The sequence below is a fragment of the Mustela nivalis genome (assembly GCF_964662115.1).
Source record: "Mustela nivalis genome assembly, chromosome: 10".
Lineage (NCBI taxonomy): Eukaryota > Metazoa > Chordata > Mammalia > Carnivora > Mustelidae > Mustela > Mustela nivalis.
In genome coordinates, this window is record NC_139029.1 from 10,008,837 (window position 1) to 10,032,032 (window position 23,196).

At 48.2% G+C, this 23,196-nt stretch overlaps 1 protein-coding gene and 1 long non-coding RNA gene across 15 annotated transcripts in view; one reads left to right on the top strand and one right to left on the bottom strand.

Annotated features, from left to right (window-relative positions):
* FHAD1 (forkhead associated phosphopeptide binding domain 1) overlaps positions 1-23,196 on the top strand; it is a 129,200-nt gene that overhangs the window by 65,138 nt on the left and 40,866 nt on the right. For 13 of the 14 annotated variants that reach the window (XR_014299377.1, XM_082685439.1, XM_082685435.1 and 10 more), the window contains 7 exons: positions 3,446-3,553; positions 6,142-6,225; positions 6,972-7,124; positions 8,029-8,224; positions 19,048-19,118; positions 20,722-20,874; positions 22,894-23,001. Coding sequence is in view for 13 of the 14 variants with exons in the window: in XM_082685439.1 (XP_082541565.1) it covers positions 3,446-3,553; positions 6,142-6,225; positions 6,972-7,124; positions 8,029-8,224; positions 19,048-19,118; positions 20,722-20,874; positions 22,894-23,001 (873 nt within the window). In the remaining variant the exon portion in view is untranslated. The remainder of the gene's footprint in view (positions 1-3,445; positions 3,554-6,141; positions 6,226-6,971; positions 7,125-8,028; positions 8,225-19,047; positions 19,119-20,721; positions 20,875-22,893; positions 23,002-23,196) is intronic. The other variant, XM_082685433.1, reaches the window with a different exon arrangement.
* Positions 20,653-23,187, bottom strand: LOC309841907. Its single transcript, XR_014299400.1, has 3 exons — positions 23,055-23,187; positions 21,488-21,673; positions 20,653-20,981 (listed from the first exon to the last, which is right to left on the bottom strand). It is a non-coding gene; the product is annotated as an uncharacterized lncRNA (long non-coding RNA).

Genomic DNA, 23,196 nt, shown 5'->3' on the forward strand with positions numbered 1-23,196 from the left:
AGCCCAATATCAAGCTCTACGCTCAGTGGAGAGTCTGCTTGTCCCTCTCCATCCCTTTCTTCTTCTCTCCCTCTCAAATAAATAAAATCTTTAAATATGTATATATAATTGGTAGCCATGCTGGTTTTTCTTTTGGTTAGAATTTTCATAGCATGTCTTTTTCCTATTTTTCTATAAATCTTTGTTTTAAGTTTTAGACACATCTCTTCTAAATACCATATCATCTTTGTAAAATCCACTTCAACAATCTTTGTTTTTTAGTCCATTTATATATAATGTGGTCACTGGTTTCCTGGGGTTTAAATCTACCTTCCTACTCAGTGCCAGCTGTACAATCTGTGTGATGCTCCTTTTTCTTTTATTTCTTGCCCTGTTTTGAGTTAGTGGTTTTCTATCATTCCATTTTTCTCTCCATTAGCTTGGAAATTCTTTCCTCTTTTACTACTCTTTTAGTAATAGCAAGACAATAGCATTCAGCCTTGACTTACCAAAATCCAGTAGTAATTGAGTTTCTCATTCTTTAACTGTTTTTGACAGTCAATCTAATGGCTATAATCTGCATTCTTGACTTATCAAGATCTGACATTCCTTGATAATTATCCCCTTCTCCTTGGTAAGGCAATGCTATGGAACGCTAACTTTGATCACCCCCTCCAGGTTTGTATGACATTGTTGTCATTTTCTAAACTATTCCCTTTATTTTGTTTTGTTTTCTTCTTAAGTAGGTTCTGTGCACAGCATAGAACCCAGTGCAGGGCCTGAACTCACAACTCTTGAGACTAAGACCCAAGCCAAGATCAAGAGTCTGATGCTTACCTGAATGAACCCCCAGGTGTCCCATAGACTAAGTCTGGAAGGCGTTATCACTATTTCTCTATAGTCAATATTCATGTCCACACATGACCTTCCTTCTACTCTTTTCTGCATCTCTGACCATCCATATGGGATCATTGTTCCTCTGTCTGAAGGACACCCTTAATTGTTTTCCTCCAGCATGGCTGTGCTGATAACAAATTCTCAGATTTTTGCATATGCATCTTTGGAAATGAGTATTTAACCTTCATTCTTAAAACACATTTTGACTGAGGATCGACTTCTGCATTGGCAATGACGCTCTCCCTGCGTATTACAGGTAGCATTAGGTCCATCATTCTCTTGTCTCTCGGATCCTGTTGTTTCTACTTCGAAGTCATTTAGAAGCCTAACTCTCGTGCCTTTGTGTAATCTGTTTCCCTGGCCACTCTTAAGATTTTCTTTTCTCTTGATTTTTAGCAGCTTTATTATGATTATTTAGGTGTGGATTCATTTTTGTTTACATTGTTTGGCATTCACATGGACTTCTTGAGTCCTTGACTGGGTGTTTTGCATTGGTGTGGCACTCGGGTGACCTACCACACAGGCAAGCGGGAAGCTGCTGAAAGCTTTTGAACAGGGCACTGGTGTGATTACATTGTGATCCGTAATAATGGTAAAAGGCACCTGGGTGGCTCGGTTGGTTAAACGTCCACATTCAGCTCAGGTCATGATCCCACAGTCCTGGGATTGAGTCCCACATGAGTATCGTTGTCCAGTGGGGAGTTTGCTTTTCCCTTTCCCTCTGCCCCCCCCCCCACCAGTGTTCTTTCTTGCTCTCTCGACCAAATAAATAAGTAAAAACCTATAAAAATAATAATGATGATGATGAAAACAACAGCTATAATTTCCTGTGCACTAGGCATTATGCCAAATATTTCATCTCTCTCCAACATTCATCCTCTCCATTTCACACATGAGGGAATCAAGTCCCTAGTCACTAGTTAGGTAACCAGGCCATGGCCAGCCACCTTGTCAGTAGGAGGTGAAGCCTAGACCGGAAGCCGTGTTGGTCTGGCTTCAGTCACTGGGGCATAGCCACTAGCCACATGTGGCTCTTCACACTGAAGTTAATCAAGATTAGGTAAAATTCAAAACTGAGTTCCTCAGTCACACCAGCCGCATTTCAAGGGCCTGAGAACCGGATACGGCTACCACTCGGCACAGACGCAGAGCACTGCTATCACAGCAGAAAGTTCTGGCAGACCGAGCTGCTCCACAGCCTGGTAACTGGCACAGCACCATGAAGAACATGGTGGGAGGAAGCAAACGAGAAGGCGGAGGCTACTTATCACCCGCCAGAGGTCCCCAGTGCTGGCGGTGGGGGTGGTGGGCTCACCAGGAGAAGGACGGAGGTGAGGCCTGGAGATGAGAGGGGTCAGAGCCACGGGCTTGGGGATTGCTGGGCATGAGAGACGGAGTGCAGTGGCAATGCAGGAAGACCCCAAAGGCTGGGGCAGGGGTGGGGGGGAGCTGTTCGTTAGATGGGGAGCGTAGCTAAAGGCAGAATCCAGGCTGGACTTGGCTTTTGCAGCGTATGAGAAAGTCTGCTGAAATAGACGTCAGAGCATGTTTAGATGGGTGGGGGGTGGGGGGAGGACGTACATGGAAGAAGCTAAGGTTAGATCGCTTTGCCAAGGTGCCCTCGCTACAGCCCCCGTGCCACACTGCTCAGAAGAAAGCTCTACGGGGTTCTTCTGGGCTTGTACTACTTCTGTGACTCCCCCTCCCCTCCGCCCCCTAAGAAACAGCTTGTGAATTTGTTTCAGCACAAAATCCTCACGTTCATTTTGGGGAGTTTGCTTCATTTCCCAGTAGTGCCAGAGCCCTGAGCTCAACAGGTGCTTCCAAAGGTGGTTGTTCGGAAAAGAAGGCCACAGCTGCAGGTTTGCATAATCGCCGGCAGAGGGCAGCATCGAGCACCTGCAGGCTCACTTGGCCTTGAACATTACCAGAGAATAAAGGGGCAGGTTCTCCACCACCTAACCCCCACCCGGTCAGTGCCTTCTTTGCGATCTGCGATTCTTAAAAGATACTGCTTAGCAAGCCTCTAGACCGGTTTCCACTGGTGAGTGTGCTAAAAGTGGCAGTGACAAATAGGATAATAAGCGTAACAATGACATCTATCAAGTACCCAGCATGGGGCAGTTCCTAGCAGCATTAGAATGACGCCACCTGGTGGACCTTCTGTCCTCTTCTACAGATTACAGCACCTGATGCACCAGCCCTTAGGAAGTCCTGGCACTACTCTATGAAACATTTTGAGTCCCCGCAATAACCCTGTGAGGCGCACCTGGGGTCATCGTCCCTATTTGACAGATGAGGACACTGTTCGGCGGTCACACAGCTTGCCGGGGACCCAGAGGGGATCAGACCCTGAGCTTGGGCATGCAGAGCGTGGCCCTCTACCCTGGGGGGTGGCTTCTGCGAGCCTGCCTCCACCCTGCACTCGCCTGTGACCCCTGCCACCTGGGCTGCAGCACCCCCTGCCTCCCGGGGACTCCCCCATGGCCATTAGCCCTCTTGGAGGAAGTTCCCCAGAGTGCATTATGATCACATTAGCGGCAAGGATATGCTTTCATCGTCATTTCAGGTTGAAGAGAAGCTTCAGGAGGATTCCAGAAGGAAATTGCTCCAGCTACAAGAAATGGGGAACAGAGAGAACCTCATTAAAGTCAATTTGGAAAGGGCAGTAGGTCAGGTAGGCCAGCTCCAGAGCCCCCTTCAGAGGCCCACATTCCCAGGGGGGTTTCTGCACCCAAGCCACTGGTGGGGACGCATGAGGACAGTGGCCGTGGTTGAATTCTCCCTTTTATCCCAGGGGAGAAGCCGTGTGTGGCTTCTGCATCCCAGTGGACACCTCGAACAGGCTTCTGGGAAGCTGTTCACCGAAGCAGTTCCCCACTGTCTGAGACCCAGGCAGCCCCTCCCAGCTCCATGTCCGCCCCAGTTAACCTGCTTCATGGTTCCCTGTTGGGAGGAATTTGAACCTCTTGATCCCATGGTGTTTCTAGTACTTTCTTCCTCACATTTTTTGTTCTGATATTTACCATGATCTCACTTCCTCTGTTGACCAGCAGATGTCACAGTCAGTGTCCAGTCAGTGTCCTTGAGATAAAGTAAAATCCCAGAATGTCAGCACGCTCTCTGGATGGGGAAGTCCTTGGGCAGGGTGGTGAGTAAGCTCGGACAGGCCCATCTGGGGTTGCCATTTCTCTAATATCCTGGCCCCAGGTGGCCCAGTGGCCCTTCCTCTTATGTGTGACACAGATGCAAGGTCCAGAACATGCAAACAAGACTTCACCAAAGGCTAAGGGAGAGCAAATGGGAAGCCAGGATAGGGGGGCACTGACCCTCCAGAATGGGGCCCTCTGAGGGAAGCCCACCTTGGACTTCTCCCCAAGGGGCTGTCTTCTGGCAACCTCGGACAGCTTTGGGGACCCAAGAACATTGTGTGTGTGTGTACGCATACTTTTGTTTTTCTGGGAAAGAAGGTCTACCATGTCACCCATTGGATTCTCAGAAGGGTTTGTGAACCTCCAAGAAAACCTTAAAGGAGACCTCTATCCCACGAGACCCAGTTCCCAAAGACCTTCCAAGCCTTCACAGGGCAGCATGACCTGGCTTTGTGAGAGGCACACACAAGTTAAATATTGATGCTGACTGTTGGACAGATCTTAAAGCCCCTTCAACAGATGTCCCCCCCAGTGTCATCTCTGCAGGGTACGAACACAGTACAAAGGCAGAGAGCCTGCCAATCTGGGCCTCCCTTTGTGTACCTGCACTAGACCCTCACCTCTCCTGTGCTCTGCAGCCCCCAACACAAACCTGACCTGAAGGCATGATCTGTGTCACTTGCCCAAGTACCAAGGTCCAGGTTATGGCTCTAGGGAGAAGTCGTTTGGGAGGACCCTACGAGACACTGAGATTCCTCCAGGTCTAGACCCAGGAGATAGAGGATGAGTCCTGTCTCTGCCACCTTCCCTTCCCGCCCCTGTATTTCCATGGCCCTGCTGCCTGTCTGAGATTCTGCACTTCCCCAGACAAGTGGCGCCAGGACTGAGCCCATGAACCAAGAGGACCTGTCCCCAGGCAGTGCTGTTGGGTGCCTCTGGTGGTCATGGGGTGCATATCCACAGGGCCCTCTCTCTACATAACCTCTTCCTGGGCTAGTTCGATCCTTTGTGTGTGGATCCAGAGAGTGGCCTGGAATGCCTCGAGACACCTCCCACCCTGGTCAGCGCTGGGCAGGCTGATTGCATGGGGGTCCTTCGGAGATTCATCAGTCCACTCTTGTGTTCCCAGAGGCCCACGGAATATAGTAAACCCTGCATATTAGGACCTTCTGACTTTTAAATTGGTTCAGTGGCATTTATGTTCCCTTCAGGGCTCATTTTTACTTGTTGTTGTTGTTATTATTTTTGTTTTGTGTGTTCATTTTTTTATAATTTTCAGGGTAATTTCTTTTAGTAATTTTCTGTTTTAGAGTCAATGACCGTATTTTGCCAGTGAGCCAAAAACCCAGGCTGTGTTAGTAAATTCTCAGAGAAAGGGGGCTTCTTTGCCTCTCACTTCTCTGGGAACCAGACACCTTGAACTTGAACTTCTCTGTGCCCTGATTTAACTGTGCTGTTTCATCAGCCGTAATCTGAAAACACCAGCGCCCAGGAGGCACTGGATAGAAGCCGGTGGAACCGAAGTAGAGGACCCGGTTTTCGGACAGATGTCTCTGCATACGAGCATCTGATGAATATGTATTGAGCGCCCACTCTGCCAGGCACCGTACCAGGCTCTGGGGAGACGAAGACAATAGACACGGTGTTCAGGACATGGACGGTTGGAGGCCCAGAATGGCAGAAGGGAGCATGTTGTCCTCTCGCCAGGCACCCGAGCTGATGACACCATTTACTTCGGCTGACGGCTTCAATATTTATTTCACAGTCTGGAGCCAACTTAACAATTAGGGAAGAACGCTCCCGGCCCCAGACTTCCCACTGGATAATTGGCACCAAGTGGTTCTTCCAAGGGCACGAGGCGTGTGTACGCTGCCCACGTGGGTCCTCTGGGCTCGGCAGGCAGACCTAAAAAGTAATTAAAATCTGCTGCTCTGTTCTCTTCTGTCAGCACTGCCCCTTCCAGTGAGAAGTGAAGATTTTTGTGACCCATAATGATAGTTAGCGGTGCAAGGACCATCCTCCCTCCTGGACCCCCGGCGCTAGAAACACCGCACCCAGGCTTGCGGACTCCCACCAGCCCCGCTCACTGTGTCGCCTTCCCTTTGTGCTGTAGCTGGAGCATTTCAGAAGTCAAGTCATCAAGGCCACCTACGGACGAGTGAAGCCGTTCCTGGACAAGCCCATCACTGATCAACAGGTTTGTCTCGCGTTGTTACTTCCCCCTTCGGGGACCTGGGACTCCAGACACTGGAAGCATATGCTACTGTGTTTTGTTGGTGGTATATATTTTTCACACTGTTGCTACACCATAAAGATTTGTTTTGATTTTATGGGATTTCCTGGCTTTTAAAGTAAAAGCCAGTTAAACTCCCTTGAAATGTTTCTGTGAAAATCAAATTAAACCACTCAGGCCTATTTCTGGTCTCCAGACACACACATTTACCCTTCGTTAGCACCTTCAAAGGGGGATGCTGTCTCTCCCTAGACGAGGCATTCTCACTTCTTCCTTCTGAAGGGAAGTGATGGTCATGGGGGTGGACTTCTGGCCATAATGATTGCCTTGTCATTCTTTGATTTTCTTTCCAACACTCGTGTCCATGCATATGTGAGAAGACCCAACATGGGCCGCTTTCATTGGCTGCAGACACTGACCTGCTATTCACGAGCCCACAGCATCAGGCTCCATGTTATAAATCACTGCTACCATGCAGAAGAATCTAGAACAAACTCATGAACAAACCCATGACAACATTATAGATCTTTGGCTCTTAAAGGCGGGAGACATGTCCTGGAGACAGAGCCAATATCCTCCTCCAGAGCCATCACCAAGACATGTCAGGGCCTCCCTGCTTACCTGTGGCCCCGGGAGCTTGAAGTAATGCTCCCAGCTCCCCTCCCAGAGCCACCCTGTCCTGTAAATCTCTCTTTTCTTTTTCTCACCAGCTAATAGAGAAGATTACCCAGGTCACTGAGGACAACATCAACTTTCAGCAAAAAAAGTGGACGCTGCAGAAGGAGACTCAGCTCAGCAATTCCAAACAGGAGGCAATCATAGAGAACATGGAGAAGCTGAAGGCATCTTTAGACAGCTGTCAGGTGGCCTCTCTCGGCTTTTTACAAATGTCCCCTTCATCTCATTCTTGTGCTGCTGGTTTGGGAAATTGCCCAGGGTTCGTGGAACAGGTCAGGCAGAAAAGCTCTGCTCTCTTTTGTCCTTTTCTCTTGTTGGAGAAATCTGTTTGGGAGCAGAAAACAAAGAGCCTCAAAAAAATGCCTCCCAGATGAATTTAGTATGGCCAAGGAAAGAGGCCTGACACGCTTCTGGGACAGACTTGGGGAGGCCCCAGACCCACGCATAAATGAATAAGTAAGTCTGTTATTTCCAGAGAAATCAAAGAACATTCCTGCGTTTTATTTAAATTATTTAATATATATATATTTTTTTTGACCCAGCAGTGGAAAGGCTATTGTTTTGGGGTCTGTGTGTGTGTGTGTGTGTGCCTCTTTTGCTTTTGATTCTGGAAGAGACGGGCCCAGGAGTCTGCCTAAACCCCCACGGCTCCCACACCGAAATGGAGCCTTCCAGAACAGGCAGCTGCTTCTGCTTTCTCTGGAAATAAGCAGCTACTATTTGGGGAGCCTGCGCAAACGCTGGCTTGTCAGCACCCTTTTGAGACAGGAAACCCTGCTTTCTGACCAGCTGAGACATTGATCTCAACAGGAATTTTGACGAACGGAAGTCGCCAGACTTGGCTCCCGTTGCTGCCAGAGGTCCTTGGCAATTTGCCACAGATACCTAAAAGTGGGGTCTCTTTGGCCATCCAAAGTCCAAATTAGAGTGGAAAAAAAAAAAAGAGCGAAAGCTGCCCCAAAAGCGGAGCTGTCCCAGTGCGCCCAGCCTGGCGCACGGTCTGCTTCACGGCAAAAGTGACAGCGTCATTCTTCAGGTGCCGTCTGCAGTGACAGGATCTGGGCTCCTCATGATCTCGTGTCTTCCCAGGCATGCATGAAAATGTCCTGCTGTAGCAAGGACCTGAAGAAAGAGGTGGACATGCTTCAGAACCTTCAGGTGAGCCCACCTGTTTCAGGGCTCCAGAAGGTGGTGCTGGACATCCTGCGTCTGTCGCTGTCCTGGCTGGAGGAAACAGAGCGTCTCCTCCGGGACGTCGGCATCCAGTTATCCAGTTCCGACACAGGTTACTGTCACCTTTTTTTTTCCTCACGTAGTTGCATGACTCTAAAATGTCGTGTTAAATCTTATCGTGATGGGACATCTGTTGAGGAAAGCTTCTTAGGTATGTGGCCAAGTAGTCCCTTCTGTAGACTTTCTTTGAGAAGTGATTTTCCTTGGGGGTAAGAAAAAAAAAAGTGAGACATGATTACTGAAGAAAAATGAGATGTGACATAAGCAAAAGGAAAATTAAAGCAAAATTATGCTAAATCCTATCTCTCAGAAGCAACTAGCATTTTATATATATATGCATATATATATAATTTTTAATAGACTTTTTAGAGCAGTTCTAGGTTCACAGCAAAATGGAAAGTATTGTACAGAGACTTCCTTTGTACCCCTTGCCCCCCACATGCCCAGTCCCCCATTATCACCATCCCCCACCACCAGAGTGGTGACCCTACACTGATACTCCATTACACCCAGAGACGACACTTCACATCGGGGCTCACTCTTGGCATTGCATGTTCTCTAGGTTTGAATAAAGGTGTCATGTATCTACCATTATAGAATCATGCAGGATGGTTTCATTGTCATAAAAATCCTCTGCTCTCTGCCTATTCATCCTTCCGCCAACCCCGAGCTCCTGGCGACCACCGATCTTTTCACTGCCTCCGTGGTTCTGCCTTTTCCAGAACGTCATGCAGTTGGAATCATACAACCTTTTAGATTGGTTGCTTTTTTCACTTAATAACATGCACTTCAGTTCCCTCCATATCTTTTCACGACTTGATAACTCACTTCTGTTTAGCACCAAATAATTGTCCGGATGGACCATGGTTTATCTATCCGTCCACCTAAGTGAAGGACATCCTAGTTGCTTCCAAGTTTTGACAGTTATGAATAAAGCTAATATCACCATCCATGTGCAGGGTTTTGTGTGGATGTAAGCTTTCAACGCCTTTGGGTAAATACCAGGGAGTATGATTGCTAGAGCCCGTAGTAAGAGTAGGCTTAGTTTTTTTTTGTTTGTTTGTTTTTCCCCAAAGATTTATTTATTTATTTATTTATTTATTTATTTATTTATTTGAGAGAGAGACAGTGAGAGAGCATGAGCGAGGACAAGGTCAGAGAGAGAAGCAGACTCCCGGTGGAGCTGGGAGCCTGATGTGGGACTTGATCCCAGGACTCCAGGATCATGACCTGAGCCGAAGGCAGTCGTCCAATCATCTGAGCCACCCAGGCGTCCCAAGAGTAGGCTTAGTTTTTAAAGAAACCACCAAATTGTCCTCCATTGGGCCTGTACCATTCTGCATTCCCGTCAGCAATGCACAAGAGTTCCTGTTGCTCCACGTCTTTTGCCAGCATTTGATGTTGTCACAACTCATAGAGTTCAGTTGTAACGTTCACAGCATTTTCCCATGGAAATAGCTGTAGGATTCTTATTCTCTCTATGCCTCAGTTTCCTTACCTGTAAAATGAGGATAATACGGAGTACCTACCCCTTAAGATTGTTGTGAAGATTAAAATGTATTGGTATATGTAAAGTATTCAAAGTAGTATCTGGCACAGAGTAGGCATTACCCTTACATTTTTTTTTAAGATTTTATTTATTTATTTGACAGAGAGAGAGATCACAAGTAGGCAGAGAGGCAGGCAGAGAGAGGGGGAAGCAGGCTCCCCACTGAGCAGAGAGTCCGATGCGGGGCTTGATCCCAGAACCCTGGGATCATGACCCAAGATGAAGGCAGAGGCTTTAACCCACTGAGCCACCCAGGCGCCCTCCCCCATACATTTTTCTTTTAATTTTTTTTTATCATGGGCATTTAGGTTGTTTCCAGTTCTCCATACTTCTAGATAATACTGAAGTGAATGCTATCGAACATATACCTATTCATTTTATATTTATCATTTTAGAGGTGGAAGGACATTGAACCAGTGTCATTCAACGAAGATTTATTGTGTGCCTACTAGAGAACAGCCCTGTGTGGGGCAGAGATGTAGTGGGTTGGATCAGGTGGAATCGTGGTCATGAGTGTATGCGTGTTAGCTGGGAAATTCCTCTAGCTTTATCTGTACGTTTGAAATTTGCCACATTACAATATTGAAGGGAAAATAGGCACCATTCCTGCCCTCAAAGACTTTGTGGTCTGGGAAGGGGAGGGTGGGTGCAAATTGAAAAATCACTCAGACATAAAATTTGAATGTGACAAGTGCTACAAAGGAGACCTGCAGGACTCTGACCTGGTCAGGGTGGGCAGGGCATCTGCAGGATGCACAGAATTTATTTTCCAAAGAGGGGAGGGGAGAAGAAGTGTGGGGAGAAAATTCTGGGCAAAAAGAGTTGCATGGTAGTGGGAGGGGAGCATGAAGAACACGAGGGACTAAAAGAAATGGGGGTCAGAGGTGGGGCAGGACTGGCAGGGAAGGGCAGCAGAGGCTGTGCCTTGTGGGCTTGCGGGGCCCTGCTAAGACGGTCTGCTTTAACCTAAGAGCAGTGAGAAGCCAACAAAAGATTTTAAGTAGGGAACTGATGGAACAGGCTTGCTTCTGGAGATAATCCTCTTGGCTGTGAGTGGAAAATGTTTCTGGAAAATGGCCATCACAGAGCACCAGAGAACCAGTTAGGAGGCTGTCACAAGAGATGATGGTAGCTCCAAGGCAAGGGCGGGATAGAGAAAGAGAGAGGTTTCCCAGGCATTTAAGAGGTAAATCAACAGGCCTCGGTTGTGGAATTGGATATAGTTAGAAGGGAAGTGACAGAGAAAGGGGTCTGCAGGCCTCCAGGTTTCTGGCTTGTGTAAAAGGACAGACAATGCTTCCTTCACTAAAATCCAGCATAAAGAACACTGCGTGAAGACCAGGTTTGAAGGAAGTGCCTCAAGATAAGGTGCCAAGGATGCGGCTATCACCCTGTATGTCTAGTCTGGAAGTAGAAGTTAGTGTGGTGTGTCTCCAGAAGCCAGAAAAGCATGGGCCACTTAGTGGGTGCTTAATAAATAACTGTGAGAGGGATGGGTGAGGGGGTGGTGGGGGGAGGGAGAGAGGGATGGACGGATGGATGGATGGGGGATGGATGGATGGTTAGTGGATAGATGGTTGGGTGGGTAGAAGGGTAGGTGGATGGATAGGCAAATGGATGGTGGGTGGATGGGAGGGATGGAGGGGTAGGTGGATAGATGGGTGGGTGGATGGACAAACAGATGGACAGATGGGTGAATGAATAGATGGATGGGTGGATGGATGGGTGACTAGGTTGATGATTAAAGCCATAGGTGTGAATGCTCTCACTTAGGAAGAAAGTATATGAGGGAGATTGCCCAGGGCTACATCTTGAGGAACTCTGACATTTTGGAGATTGTTGTTACACCTTGCCAAGTCACCCTTGATAGTGGCTACATGAATTTGACATTCCTACAGCAATAAATGAGAATAGAGGAGGGATTTTCAACTCTTATTATTCAACATCTCCAGCCATGATTCCCCCAAAATAGTCCTGAAGGTGGTATAAAGTTCTTTCAAAAAGAAGGCAAAAGCAAAAAGAAGATTAACTTCTATAACTATCTGCCCCTCATGTATAACACAGAGAACAGGAGAACTGGCCTTCTCCTGACCACCCAGTGGCTCTCCAATCCCAGTGTTACTATTGTAATCTTAGCAATCTTGAGCAAACGTGGAATTGGGTAAAATGTGGGTCACAGTGCTAGCTGTTCTCCAAGATTAGAACTGAAACAAAGACCATCGTCTCTGTCTTAGTAATAGTTGGGATAAGCTTTGTGTGTAACATTCCATCCCCATGTCCAAGAGCATTTTAGTCCTTAGAGCTTATGTCCATAAATGTAGTCATTTATGTTATCATAAAGAAACGTGGATTAGAGAGTTAAGTTTCAGGCCAGCAATTCTAGAAAGACTGAGAAAGAATCACTTCAGGCAACATTTCTCAGACCTGCCATCTCAATGCAGAGTCCCTTCTATACTAATATGCACTATGGATCTAGAAAAATGGGGTAAAGAATGCAGTGTTCCCAAAACACATTTCTCCTTTTTGACTGTCTTCACCTGCATCTTGCATCTAATATCTTTTGGAATAATGCTCTCTGGAACACCTGCGGGGGAGACACAGACTATATTCTGTGATTACGACTATTCGGTTCTGAGAAGTCAAAGAGGAAGCATGAAGGGTAATAACAGAAAGGTCAGTGAGTAGGGACCATCCTTCATTCATTTGGCAGGAGGAGTTGATGTTATTTTTCTCTTCCAGTAGAAGCAGTATTATGGCAAGGCCCCAAAGGGCTCAAAGAAAGGGGTGAGCTAGAGAATTCCCTGTATTCTCTGTGTTAGCTACTGCTGCACCTCAGTCCTAGCACAGAACCATCTCCACCCAGATGGCAGCAGCCATGGTAGTGGTGTTGAGAATGGTGAAGATGGTGAGGGTGATGAGGACAGTGGGTGTGAGGATAAGTGAGGATGATGATGGTGATATGACTGATGGCAGTGAGGATGGTGATAGTGACAAGGAGGAGGATGGTGTGGCTCGGATGGTGATGGCGAGGATGCCGATGATGGTGGGGAGGATGGTGATGATGATAATGGTGGTGGGGAGGATTGTGGTGATGAGGACGGTGAGGTGGTGATCAGGATGATGATGGGGGTGGCTAAGATGGTGATGGCCATGAGGATGGTGATGGTGAGGATGATGATGGTGGTGGTAAGGATGACGATGATGGTGGGGACAATGGTGGTGATGATGATTATGGTGGGGAGGATTGTGGTGGTGAGGATGATTATGGGGGTGATGAGGATGGGGAGGATGGTGATGAGGATGATGATGGTGGGGAGGATTGTGGTGATGAGGATGATGATGGGGGTGGCTAGCATGGTGATGGTGAGGAGGAGAATGGTGGGGAGGATGATGATGATGATGGGGAGGATGGTGATGAGGATGATGATGGTAGGGAGGATTGTGGTGATGAGGATGATGATGGCGGTGATAAGGAGCACAGTGGTGTTGAGTATGACAATCATGGCAGTGATCCAGTGGTGGTGGTGGTAATGGTGAGGAGGAGGATGGTGGTGAAGGTGATAATGGCAGGGCTGACTGATGATGGTGCTCATCCTTTACTACTGAGCACTCCCAGTCTAGATGCTGTTCCAGGCATTTCCATACATTATCCCAGTTCATCCTCACAACAACTCTGTGAAGCAGGTACTGTTACCCTCATTTTAGAAATGAAGAAACTGGGGCGCCTGGGTGGCTCAGTGGGTTGAAGCCTCTGCCATCGGCTCACGTCATGATCTCAGGGTCCTGAGATCGAGCCCCGCATCAGGCTCTCTGCTCAGCAGGGAGCCTGCTTCCCCCCCCCCCTCTGCCTGCCTCCCTGCCTACTTGTGATCTCTCTCTGTCAAAAAATAAATAAAATCTTTAAAAAAAAAAAAAGAAATGAAGAAACTGGTTCAAAAACTGCTTTTGTGAGTATTCCAGCATGAAAAGGAGATTCAAGGTACTTCACATTACTGAGGCCAGCAGGGAGTCCGCAGTCATTCACTGCCCTCCACAAACACTCCTGAGGGCCTTCTGTGTCCCAGTTCCTGAGAGAAGGGTGGGGACCATGGTTTATCTAGCTCCTCCTGGGTGCTTATCACTGTGTTAGATGTTTTATATGCGTCGTGTACTTTTATGCTCCCATATCCCAACAAGCGAGGTACTATTACTGTCTTTATTTTTCAGGTAAGGAAACTGAGTCACGGGGCATTAAGAAACTTGCTCAAGGTCACACAGCTGGTACCTGGGAAGGTCAGGAGTCAGGTCACTGTGATCCCAATACCGGTGTTTTTCTGTGACCCCGCCCTCTCTCTGAAGATCCAGAGAAGTACCAGGTATACACCCAATTCCTAGAAAACAGGTTCTGTCATCAACTTGGGCAGGGAAAGAGCTAAGAGCACTCACCCCCCGAGGTGAGCTCCCCTCTCCATTGCCCACCATGAGCCACGCCCACGGAAGGCCCAGGACCAGTGGAATGGTTCTGAGCGTGGGCTTTGGAGAACAGCTGCCAAAGTCTGAATCTCAACTGTGTGCTGACTAGTTGTGTGAGCAGGTTACTTGACTTCTGTGTGCCCTGTTTTCCTGTTCATAAAATGGGGCTAAGAGCCCATTGGGATGTAGTGAGGATTAAACACTGAGACGTGTGCACACCGGTCATGGAGCCTGGGCCACACTAAATCTCAATAAGTGGGAGGTGCCGTGATCACCAACGTGAAGTACTTACTGACCTAATCTGACCTAAACAGGAGTCAGATAGGTACACGCATGGGCGGTACAGCTTGATTTATTCACACCGAGGTAAATCGACCCGCAACCCCATCTCCACTTGGCAACAAATGGGATTTTTGTAGCCATGGGCACTCAGTTGGGTTGCACCCAAAAGAGCCCTTCCCAGGTCTCCTTCCTAGAGTCATGACAAGGGGGTGAGTGTCCCAACAGCCAAGTGGTAGAGCTGGGATTCAGTTCAGATCCTTCTGACCTCCAGGCCCCTACTCTTAACTACAACACCACCCGCCTTTTCCAAGACATAAAGCCTGTCCTAAGAGGTAAAGAACACCTAACAGCTAGGTCTGTATATTGCCCAGGGCATTGCAGATCAAGTCATGTAAAGGGGAACTATTTGAAGTATTGTTGGCTAGCGACCCAGGGGACCAGAAGGTTGGTGTTGGCCCTGAAGACCTGACTGGTGAGAGATTTGCTGTGTGGTCCAGCTGGGCAGATGTGGAATGCCTAAAGAGGGACCTTGAAAATTAGTCCCCCACTCCTCCTGCCTGGTTTCTCAAATTCTCTTGATAAAGGGAAGAAAGGCCTGCATTTTTTTTCTGGCAAGGTCAGTTGTTTGTGTCTGTTTCTGCAAGACTTTGTTACAAATAAAAGGCTTCCCAGCATGCACAGAAGAATCACTCATTCTCAGATATCCAAAATACGCATTTTTAAATGAAAAAAAGGAGGTTGTAATACAATATGCATAGTGTGCTCCCACTTCTAAGTATCAGTGTCCAACCGAAAGAAAAAGCCGAGGAAAAAGATACGCACGCGTTGGGCGTGTTACCCAGCGCGGTGGGATCGCGTGGGACCTTTGCTTTCACATGGTGGTTCATCAGCTCTTTCTGGCAGACCTGCCAGGGAAGCTAGAGCAGTGAACACTTTCCATGTCGTGGATGTCTGTAACGTTTGGATTTGTTCAAGAGACACATAACTTTTATCACCAGAAATATAATGAAGAATTGCTTCGTCTTCTTGGGAAGAGAAAAATCTCGTTATGATACAGCTCATCATCGCCCAGACACATGATCACACACTCCCTCTTCCCCTTCGACATCCTCGAGTCCTTCCTCTCCTTAATTCTCTCTGGATCCTATTCATGCTTTGCTCCTTCCCCTAGGGTTCCTGGGTCACGGGTTGAACCCCATTTTAGCCACCCCATATCTGTGTGCTCCTAGAGTTAATGCCAACATCACCCAGGCCACCGCCCCCCATGCCTGCCATCTTGATCTCCCCACAGAGCCCCTTTCCACAGGGCACCCTTCATATTAGCCACCCCGACCCTTACTCACACACCTCCAGTCGCTTGAAAGAGAATGACAGACCGAGGTCTGGATTCTGATCCTACCACTTAACTAGCCCCATAGCCCCATCTTGCTGAGTTTTTGTTGCCTCACCTATAAATGCAAACACATTTCCTTGCTGGGTTGTTTATAAGGATTAGAAAGTATCACACGTCAAACTCCTGGCATGGTGCCTGGTACACAGCAGGTGCTTAATACTCAGTAGCTATTATTATATTATTGTCCTACTCTTGCCTGCTGGGAATTCTCCGAAAGTTACTCTGCCAGGGATCAAGGCTCCAGGCATGAACATATTCAGCTCTCTTGTTTTCTCTCTCTCGACCGTCTTTTCTCCCTTCTCTCCAAATTCCCACCATATTCTCAGTGCCTTCTCCAGATACAGCTCATCCCTCCATGTCGCTCCTTCTCTCCCTCTCAGGGGAGCCTGTGCACAGGGTCTGGAATTATGACTTCCTTCTCTGGCACCTACATCCTTTCTCTTCCTTTTATTCCTCCTCTGGCCATCAAACACACCTCTCAAGATGACAGCCCTTCCCTGGAACCTGCTGCTTCTCTAGCTCTTTTTCTACTACTAACACTCCTGTCCCACCTATGATCTTGAGGAAGCGTGTTACACCGTCTGTCTTCATTGCAAATGTTCTACTGTGTCTTTGCCTCCTTGCTTTGTCCCTGCGTGTAACTGACACGGAGCCCTCCTGCCCTGGCGGGCCCGCCATCTTTCCCGAGCCTGTGTTCTCGCTGGCACACCCAACGCTCTTGGATCTCTTCCTGGAAACACTCTTACACCCTTGGCTCTCCTGGAACTGACACACCCTGCCCATCCGACCTTCTCCATTTGTTTTCAGCAGCCCCTTTCACCTATTCCTGCCCCTGCCTGAGTGTCTCCTCTAGGGCAGTCCTTGGTCCTCCCCTCACTCTTACCTCCTTTCTTATGAAGAGAGTCTCTATCCAGGTACTTCAACAACCCCTCCCGTGGCAGCAGTGGCCAAGTGGACATCTCCATGTCCGTGCTGCCACGAATGGTAGTGCTGATTTGGTGCCATGTAAGGCAGCAGGTGGAATGCCTGGCTGGGCCACGTCCACCAGGAGAAGACAGTTGCTTCCTCCTAATCTCAGGAAGGCCCTGGGTGAGCCGGGCTATTCCTGCTCTCTGCAGACCACCCCTCCTGAGAGTCATTCCAGTACCTCAAATTCCACATGTCTGAAAATGAGCTTGGCAGCTCCTCCCTTCTCTCCAGCCCCCACACCACCCAACCTGTCTCTTCTGTCTGACACTGGGACTACCATCCAGTCCCTAGAAAGAGCTTTCTCTCTCTCCTTTCTATCCCCATGTCTCCCAGCCTTCTTTAGGGCTTCACCCCTGAAGATCTGGACATCCATGGGCTCTCAGCCTCTTAACTCACAGGAAGGGATTTAGCCCTGGGAGACACCTAGCAGTGTCTGGAGACATTCTGGTTGCCACACCTGGATGCCACACCAGGATGCCCCCCCCCCCACAAAGAATTGCCTAGCCCAACCTAGCAATAGAGCTGCGGTTAGGAAACCCAGCTAGTTCCTCCACCTCTAATTCATCCCAGCTATTTTTCTGAAAATATTCTTTTAAAAAGCTAAACGAAAAAAACACTCTTTATCAGGGCAGTTCTCTGCTCCAACAGCAACTAAAGTCCCAGTGACTCCAATGCTGGCGTCACACTGACTTGTTTGCCAGCCTGTGGCACTCGGCCGCCACAGTTCTCAGAGCCCCGCGGCCTCACCTGTCAACCAGGGCGATCCGGTGGTACAGTGGGGTGATGCGCTGAGCGCTTGGCCGAGAGCCTGGCCGAGAGCCTGGCACTCAGTACAGGCCAGTACACTTCGGAGATGGTTATATCAGGTTAACATATCTTAGGCTACTGTTCTAGCCCCACCACACACGGGCCCAGCCTTCCACTCCCGCTCCACCTTCCGAGCCCTACTTCGCACCGTGTGTGCGGCCCAGTTAAGCACAGCACCCCACGGGGTACGCACAGCTTTTCCCCAGCTGCCCACCTGCCTCCCCTCGTGTTAGTCTCCTGCGGCTGCTCTCACATGTGGCACAGACACGGCGCCTCATTCACATACAGTCCTGGAGGCCGACAGCCTGAGATCAGCAAGGCTGGGTTCTTCTGAAGGCTCTAGGGAAGGATCCATTTCTTTGCCTTTCCAGTCTCTAAAACCTTATTCCTTGCGTTCCTTGGCTTGTGGCCCTTGCCTCCATTTTTAGAGCCAGGAGTGCAGCGTCTTCAAGGCTCTGTTTCTCTTACATCACCTGTCCTCTATCTGTCTGGAGTAAGATCCTCCCGGGGGATGATACTGGGTCTGCCCAAAAAACCAGGCTAATTCCCTGCATCTCAAGTTCCTTAACTTGGTCACATCAGCACAGTTCCTCTGCCCCGTCAGGTAACGTTCATAGGCTCCAGAGATTAGGACGTGGGTATCCTTGGGGACCACCATGTAGCCTGGCCTTCCACCTCTTGCGTTCCAAATGCCCTCCCCCCCAACTCTGATTTTTGCCTACCCAGCAGTGCCCACTGGCTCCTCGGCCAAGTAGCCCCCTATGATTGCTCCAGGCGAATGACCTCCCCTCAGAAACTCTCACCCTCCTGCCCTGCATCAGCAGTCACTTCCGTGCCACGTGGAGCCACTACCTATTCTCCTCACACAGTTAGACCCCATGTCTCAGACTGAACCTCGAGGAATAGCTTCACCACCCCCCCGCTCCCCCACCAGACTTAGCTCATGGCTTGGCACACAGTGGACATTTAGTTGATAGGTGCTCTGCTGATGGGTTTTATTTTCCACCTTCAAAAAGAAACTGGATTTGAGCTCATCCAAGGCTGACCAGCCACTTTAAAAACGCACATTGGATGGCAGCTCAGGTCTTCTTCCTTTTATTTTTTTTAAAGATTTTATTTATTTATTTGACAGAGAGAGATCACAAGTAGGCAGAGAGGCAGGCAGAGAGAGAGAGGAGGAAGGAGGCTCCCCGCCGAGCAGAGAGCCCGCCGCGGGACTTGATCCTAGGACCCTGAGATCATGACCTGAGCCGAAGGCAGCGGCTTAACCCACTGAGCCACCCAGGCGCCCCAGCTCAGGTCTTCTTGATGGGAGGGCCATGGTGCCCTCGTCCACCTGCGAGCAAGCTTTGTTATGACATTATTGGGAAAGCAAAGGAAGGGAATTGAATGGATATTTAACCTTCTTGCTTCTCTTTTCAAGGATTGTCTTTGTATCTGGAATATCTTCTGGTATATTATAAAAAAATTACAAGCCAAACCCAGGAACTTCAGGTAATACTTTGACTTTGAAAGTTCATTTCAGCTCCTCCTTAGTGTTTATATACCACTGTGCATTTTAACTCTGTTTTTTCTCTGTTAACGAGTCCATCCACATTCTCCAAGACATGACATGATATCCTCACTTGACACAAAAAGATTCAGACAGGGTGGCTAAGGTCTCCCAGGAGGGCCAGGGCAAAGACAGGATACTTGTTGTCTTGTATCAAAATCATCAGAAAACTTTAAATGCCATCAGATCTTGAGGCTTATGCTTACTAAATACACAGCTACCTGCAGAGTAGGGAGTAGAATTACCAAAAGTCACATAAAGTCCCCATTTTAGGGGCAAAGGATTCTTAGGGATTGTACCTCTCTGGTATGGTATTGCCATAACAATGCTTTGTAATAAGCACCTACAAAACTGCAGTGGCATTCCACAGTTACTGTTCACTGCTCACATACCAGGGGTCAGCCACTAGGTGGGTGCACCAGTCCTGGACAGGCTTGCCCAAGTGTCTGGGTGTTGGCTGGCCCTCGGTCAGTCTAGGCTGGACTCAGCTGGAGCAGCTTCTCTCTGCCCCACCTGTCTCTCATCCTCCAGCAGGCTAGCCTGCACGTGTCCCCATGGTGATGCGGAAGTACAAGAGAAAAAGCAGCCCAGTCATGAAATGCTTTTCAGTTCTCTGGTGTGTTAGCATCCCACTGGCCCAAGTGGGCTCGTGGCTGAGTTCAATGTCAGATCAGCGTATGGGTGGGCACTGCAAGGTACATGGCCAAAGACGTGGTGGAGAGTAAAGTATTGGGACCACCATCATGATCAACCCCACAGGTCATCTAACCCAGGGGTCCACAGACTTTTTCTAAAGCAAAGGGCCAGATGGTCAATATGTTAGGCTTGTAGGCCATACAGTCTCTGTCACACCTACTCAACTCAGTTGCTATAGAGTAAAAGCAGCCATATACAATATGTAAATGAGCATGATGGGCATGGCTCTGTTCCAATAAAACTTTATTTATAAAGATTGGCAGTGAGCCAGATTTGGCCTGTAGACAGCACTTTGTCAACCCCTGATCGGCCCATTTTTCTTATTGTACAGAAAAAAACATGGAACCTCAGAGGCTAGGTGACTATTTCAATGTCACAAGGCTAGTTGATGGAAGAATCAAGAAAAAGCTCAGGCCTTCTGACCCTAGCTCACTGTTTTTTCTCTTCCACTCAGCAAATAATAACTAACAGTTCTAGCTTCCATTAACCAAGCACCTGCTATGTGCTCAGCACTGTGCTAAAGCTTTCCATCCATCATGATCTCACTTAATCCTTACTCTCAGAGGCAGATACTGTTATTATCCCATTTTTTAAATGAAAAAGCATCTAGAAAGAAGTAGACCTGAGATTCTGAGTTCTTGACCACTGAGAGTCTGGGTTCTTGACAACTCAACTCTACAGGTTCCCTAGCAGAAACTAGACTAAGCATAGTCTCTCTGTGTTTTTAAGATTGCGTAAACCTTTGTACCCCCAAAGGTAAAAGAACTTGGAAAAGAAAAGTGTTGAAATGACTCCTTTAATTCATCCTGTCCCCCTCATCAGCTTCAGTTTCCTTTCCTCTCATTTCAGATCAAGATCCACAGTTCTCAGGAAACTCAGCAGTCTTTCATGCAAGAGAAGCTGCGGGAGCATCTGGCAGAGAAGGAGAAGCTGACTGAGGACAGACTGCAGCAAGAGGAGAGGCTGAAAGCCAGAATCAAGCGGCTTATGGATGAGAAGGCGGTAAGGTGGTCCCTGTCATTTTCTTTACTCCTGGAAGCTGATGGAAGGGCCTCTTCTGCAGGCATGTACTTGGGAGGAGAAATCTCAGCAACTCCTTGTTTGATGCTCTGGAAGTAAATTAATTAAATAGGTGAGTAACAGAGGAAGTAACACGAAGCTTGAATTCTAAAACTCAACTTGAAACAGCAAAGTTACTGAAATTCCTGGAAATGGTACCTTATTAGCGCAAATGCCACAGTCAATTTGCCAAGTTCAAGTCATTACTGAGGTCCTGGTTTGTAACTGACAGACTCTCAGTGCTTGCAAGACCAGCCTCACATTATTTTCGTCTTCTCTCTCTCGATACATATCATAGGAAACAAATGGCCAAGATTGCCACTTGCTTTTCTAAAAACGAAACCAGTTACAAGACACTTTACAGCAGCCCCTCTCAAATTTACTAGTGCCCAGGAAGCCCCTGGGGAGTCTGTTAAAATGCAGATTCTGACTCGGTAAGGTTGGGGCAGAAACTGGCCTCCTGCGTTCCAACCAGCTCCCAGCTGGTGCTGGCAGCACAGGTCTGCAGACCACATTTTCAGCAGCAAATCTTAGAGGGTGGTTTTCCCAGAGTTGCCTGATAAGCACGACCTCGACTCCTGTTAAAAATACGGATTCTCAGGGCACCTGGGTGGCTCAGTTGGTTAAGTGGCTGCTTTCGGCTCACGTCATGATCCCAGGGTCCCGGGAACAAACCCCGCATCGGTCTCCCTGCTCGGCAGGGAGTCTGCTTCTCCCTCTGCCCCTACCTCTCTCTCTCTCTCTTTCTCTGTAAAAAAAAAAAAAAAACAGATTCTCTGGCCCCAGCCCAGACCACTACACCTGAATCTCTAGAGAAGGCCAGGAAACTGCATATAATGAACTCATTCTCATCTTTGTCCAAGAGTTGGCCCTTTTTTGTATTCAGGGATTGCCATGAATTTTTAAGTACTTCATTGCCATCACCCTACATCAGAGGCTCATGACTTTGGATGTCCTTTTGTCATTTAGGAGATTAAATAAAGTCCTAATGCTTAACTGACTGAGTCACCTAGGAGCCCCGTGGGGGTCCCAATTTTAAATGAACCTTCCTTAGACCATAATACACCATCACCTTCACCCTTTCTAAAAAATACATGTGTCAAAACTCATTAATTAAACTCCTCCTCATGAATCCCAGCTCATTTGAGGACTGTTTGAATAGTAAGAAATTCTAAGTTGCTTTATCAAGCTAACCCTTATTTAATATGAGCTGTAAACATGTACTTGACTTGTGCACACTCATGGTGTAGATCAGGGTCAGCAAACTTTTTTCATAAAGAGCCGAATGGTATATATTTTCAGTTTTGCAGGCCACGCTGCTCTGTCATGACTGCTCAGCTCTGCTATTGTAAGTGCAAAGGCAGTCATAGGCAATCTACAAACAGTGAGCAGGGAAGTGTCCCAATAAAACTTTATTTACAAAATGCAGACAACAGGCCAGATTTGGCTGGTAGGCCATGGTTTGCCAACTGCTGGCTTAGAAAAGAGGCTTTTGAGTCAATGGACCAGGATTTGAATCCCTGCTCGTGTGATTTGCTAGGAAATTTGACGGATCCTTAATCCTTCTAAGTCTGTTTCCTCCTCTGCAAAGTGGAGATCACAGAAGAAATGACCGACCCTTATTAATGAACGATGGTCACCTGCCAAGTGGTCTGTGTTCAGCCTGTCATCTGCCCCCGACATTCACCCAGTGAAGGAAGCACTGTTACCCTCCCTGTTGTACAGATAGGGAGACTGGGCGTCTATTGCTTCTCACCTTCCTAAGGTCAAGCACCCAGAAAGGCCCAACCTGGGGCTCTGATCTGGAGCCTTCTTACTCTGGATCCTTTGCTCCTAGCTACGCGCAGTCTCCCCAGTGGGCTTATGGTAGGAGCAAAGAGCTAGCTCGTGCAATGCCTGGCAAGGAGTCCAGATTCCTGCCATGGAAACTCTGTCTATTAAACAATAGTCATTGACTTTCAGGCTTTGGAGGAAAGCATTACTCAAGAGAAAAACAGAGCAAAAGAAACATTAGAAGAAGAACAAAACAGAATCCAAGAGCTGGAGAATCGCTTAGCCCGCCAGAAGAAGGTAGGCAGCTGGGGGAGACAGAGTCGGCCTGAACCCAAATCGGGGTCACTCACCCTGGGAGGACCAACCTGGGGCTCTAATCCGAGGCTGCCCGCTCTGGATCCCTTGCCCCTGCTGCCTGCGGTCTCCCCCGTGGGTAGTGGAGAGCAACGAAGGGCTACCGGCACAGTTCCTGGCACAGAGTCTGGGTTCCTA